This window comes from Sphaeroforma arctica, assembly GCF_001186125.1.
Source record: "Sphaeroforma arctica JP610 unplaced genomic scaffold supercont1.4313, whole genome shotgun sequence".
Lineage (NCBI taxonomy): Eukaryota > Ichthyosporea > Ichthyophonida > Sphaeroforma > Sphaeroforma arctica.
Window position 1 is genome coordinate 1130 of NW_014036245.1, and position 1427 is coordinate 2556.

At 43.2% G+C, this 1427-nt stretch overlaps 1 protein-coding gene across 1 annotated transcript; it reads left to right on the forward strand.

Moving 5' to 3' along the window:
* Window positions 1-513: 513 nt before the first annotated feature.
* Window positions 514-830, forward strand: SARC_14218 (hypothetical protein; the record flags this gene model as incomplete). The annotated part of the gene is made up of 1 exon (XM_014291649.1): window positions 514-830. A coding segment is annotated over one exon (317 nt), but the record flags the coding sequence as incomplete, so codon positions are not given.
* Between the last annotated feature and the right edge of the window lie 597 nt (window positions 831-1427).

A 1427-nucleotide genomic window follows, 5' to 3' on the forward strand; every position in this document is an offset into this window, starting at 1 on the left:
AGCCAGGGAACCAGTCTGTCAGACCTGACCACTGACCAGTGCTTCGGCAAAAAGCATCTCGAGCAACCGCCAAGTATACGATTGGCTTACAAAGTTGAATGGATACGCATTGTCCAGTGAGCACCGAGCACTGAGGATAGAGTATAGACAGATAAAATAAACAAAGAGTAAACGTGACTCATCACTTTTCGAGCGTTCGAGACTCGAGACTCGAGACTCGAGCCTCGCTGTCTCGCCGTCTACTACCGAATCAGTAATCACCTATTTAGCCTTTATTGTAAAAAACAAAACAAAACAAACAAAAAAGTGTTCATTTTTCAGAAGAATACTAAAAAAAATAATGCCCCTCAGGCCTCACGGCTCACACAGGCCTGGACTACTAAAAGCAAACTAAAAAAAGCCACACCCAAAAAGTCTAAAGTTCGTAAAGTACTGTCGATTTTTATACCTCTCTCACTACAAGAAACAGTTACAGGTCATCATCTACCTCACACATTAGCGGCTTATCTCAGGATGGTGTCTAACACGTTCGTTCTAATCGCGCTGGGCGCTGTCGCGGCTGAGGCTGCTACAACCTTGTCATTCCTGAATGGATTGGCCCCAGAAACAGTATCAAAGACACCGAGTTTCAGCGCTCACACAAGCAAACATGCGGATGAGATCACAAACATCCCTGGATATGGAAAGCCGGATACGCGTATGTACTCTGGATATGTGTCTGCCAACGGCCACAATGACGAGAGCAACTACAACGAGGAACGCAAGGATTACCTTCACTACTGGCTGGTAGAGTCTGAGGGCAGCCCTGAGACCGATCCTCTAGTTATTTGGTATGTTTTGAGATAATATACGCTTTAAGGGTGCTTTGTGATAGTTCGCTCGAAGATCGAATATATTGGTACCTGTCTGTAAGATGCCTTGACTTCTTTGTAGATTATTGCACGTTTATATTCGCTACTATAGCAACACGGTATGCCGATGCAAGGTGCCATCAATCTCAATAATATAGGTTATATTTTTTTTGTTATACAGTCTCTCTATACAAGGAATCATCGTGCACGGCAACCATTAATTTTAGATGTATTCCTGTTAATCTCTTAGGTTGAATGGCGGACCTGGTGCAAGCTCGCTTATGGGTACGTTCAACACTGCACCATCTACATGGTATCCGGAGGTTTCCACGCACGCTGGGCATTCAATGTATTTATGCTCTTCATATGCGTATTGAATCTGAAAGTTATCTTCAAGTTTGTTCTTAGCAAACAGTACACTAAATCTACTACTTTTGTACTTTTAACAATAAGGTTTCTTTACCGAATTCGGACCTCTGGTGTTGGACAACCAGGTATGTGGCAATTTTCTCCACGAGATCGTATTGTTGTGATATGCGTAACATACACACACGTGTACAACACACACGTTTCCAC